General features: G+C 38.0%; 1 protein-coding gene across 1 annotated transcript; it reads right to left on the bottom strand.

The window, feature by feature from the left end:
- Positions 1-1,450: 1,450 nt before the first annotated feature.
- LOC110932914 (secreted RxLR effector protein 161-like) lies at positions 1,451-1,909 on the bottom strand. Its single transcript, XM_022176166.2, has one exon. The coding sequence runs from the start codon at positions 1,907-1,909 to the stop codon at positions 1,451-1,453; it is 459 nt and encodes a 152-aa protein (XP_022031858.2).
- Between the last annotated feature and the right edge of the window lie 402 nt (positions 1,910-2,311).

Genomic DNA, 2,311 nt, shown 5'->3' with positions numbered 1-2,311 from the left:
CTCCAAACCGTAGCTGAAAGCAAAGGTTCGAGCAGATTGACACCCCTTCACGAAAATGAGCATAACTCACTCATTTCTTAAGGAAATCACTTGATTCTTTTTCCTACTTACTTGGATAATCATGGGGTTCGATTCCTAGACTTCTCCTTGGAGGAATCAGACCTGGAAATGCCCCGAAATCATCCATAAACTTTCTGTTTGTTTTTATGTTTATCAAAAACTTGTTTATACCTATGTAACTTGTGTTCAACACATCTCATACCTATGTCCTAATGCTTACAACTTATCCCATGGTTGGTTAAGATTAAAAACAACGTTGAGACATTTAAGATCAGAGGATTAAACCTCATAAACTTGGTGTTTTGTCTAGGGTTTCAACCCACAAATCATGTCAAACATAGCCTTTGATACATGAGTGATTAGGGAACAACTTGGGTTGTCCTACATACAATCCTCACGTGATTTGATGATTTCTCTATAGTTAGGTTGTTTATGTTATTGTGCAAATCCTAGTTCGTGACCCTCCTTGGTTGTTGTTAAACCAAGTGAAGTGGTGAACATTCAAGGGGTTCCTAAATGGAAGCATGTCCTTCCTACCCCATACATGACATCTATGATAACACGAGGTGCCTAAATGAAGATCCTAACCTTCTACCTCCTACTTCAATTATTGGACTAAATAATATGTAGTACTTAACCTAGATATATATATACACTCATTCGAACCTTTGATGTTGAACTCATGTTTATATGTTAAAGTAGTAGAACATCACCTAAGACCTAAACCTTGTTGTGATTCTTATGGGTGTTCAACTCATGAAAACATTATCATAACCCTTGTGGTTACCAAGTGTCATACAAGTGTTAAGTGTTGAAGATGATTATTTTCACATGCTATTCACATATCTTACTTTTTATTTTGTTTTGAATACCGAATCTCGACTCTAAGCATACTTGAACTTTAACCCTACACATTCAATCTTCTAACCTCATCAACTCGTGAGCATATTGCGTTTCCTTGGTTTGATATGTTAGACACATACCATATTTAAAGGCTTCTCTTGAATCACATGCTTGCTATGAGGAATTGTTCAAAACTTATCTTTTGCTATGTACGTATCAAACTTGTATACTCGCCTTTGCTTTTGCATTGAACTTTATTTTAACATGTTACAGGTGGATGTTGACGATGCATGGAATCTTGTAGGATGCTTAGATACCCACTTAGAAAGAATTGTATTCGTATTGTACCATTTTATTATTCATGTTGTTGTACTTTGTTTCAAAACCTTGTACTTGATTCTTTAGAAATGAAATGATTATTTAAATACTTGTCACAAATATTAGCGTTAGGATGTCTCGAGCAATCTTCACACTTCGTCTCGTCCTGATGTTTCCGCCATTGGTTGGGGTGTGACAGAAATGAAATCTCTTGTAAATGTGTTTACTTCTACCGTGAAACACACCAGATTCTTCGTAAGCGCAATAGCCAAGACGAAAGAACCACTGTTCTTTGCTTTTGGGACGTCCAAGACACCAAGTTTCCTGAGTAAAAGAACATAGTCCCCATTGTGCCTCTCCTATCATCCAAATCAGTCTCGAATCTACTGTCGCTATACCCGACTATCTCACTGTCTCTTCCTTTATGATACTTCAAACCAAACTGAATGGTTCCTTTGACATATCTCAATACTTGCTTGATGGCTGCCATGTGATTCTCTTTAGGTTTCTCCATGTACCTGCTCAAAACACCTACTGAATAACCAAGATCGGGACGAGTATGAAGAAGATACCGCAAACTACCGATAAGTCTTTGATACAATGTTGGATTCACGTCCTTCCCTTCACCTTCTTTGGTCAACTGAGGCTTGTGTTCCATAGGAAAGTTGGCTGAGTTACATTCAGCCATACCAACTGACTTTAAGATCTTTTTTGCCTACCCGGACTGTTTTAGCAATATAGAATCACCCACTTGATCAACTTCAATACCCAAGTAGAATGACAACTTGCCAAGGTCACTCATCTCAAAAACTTCCTTCATTTTCTGTTTGAACTTCAAGAGAATGCTTTCTTCACTTCCTGTTACAATCAAGTCATCAACATAAGTGCCCATAATAATTAGTTTATCACCTTTCTTTGCTTGATAAACCGCATGCTCTTGAAGACATCTAGTGAACCCCATTCCTTTCAAGACCGCATCCAACTTAGCATTCCATGCTCGAGGCGTTTGTCGAAGACCATACAACGCCTTGTTTAAACGATACACCATGTGTTCTTTGCCTTTAACTTCATACCCGGTTGGTTGAGCCAC

Source organism: Helianthus annuus, chromosome 4, assembly GCF_002127325.2.
Source record: "Helianthus annuus cultivar XRQ/B chromosome 4, HanXRQr2.0-SUNRISE, whole genome shotgun sequence".
In the NCBI taxonomy this organism is placed as follows: Eukaryota; Viridiplantae; Streptophyta; class Magnoliopsida; order Asterales; family Asteraceae; genus Helianthus; species Helianthus annuus.
This window is presented reverse-complemented; position numbering and strand designations above follow the sequence as displayed.

What these genes read in the sequence shown, in the direction of transcription:
- LOC110932914 (XM_022176166.2), bottom strand. Translation starts at nt 1,909, where the DNA reads ATGGCTGAATGTAACTCAGCCAACTTTCCTATGGAACACAAGCCTCAG.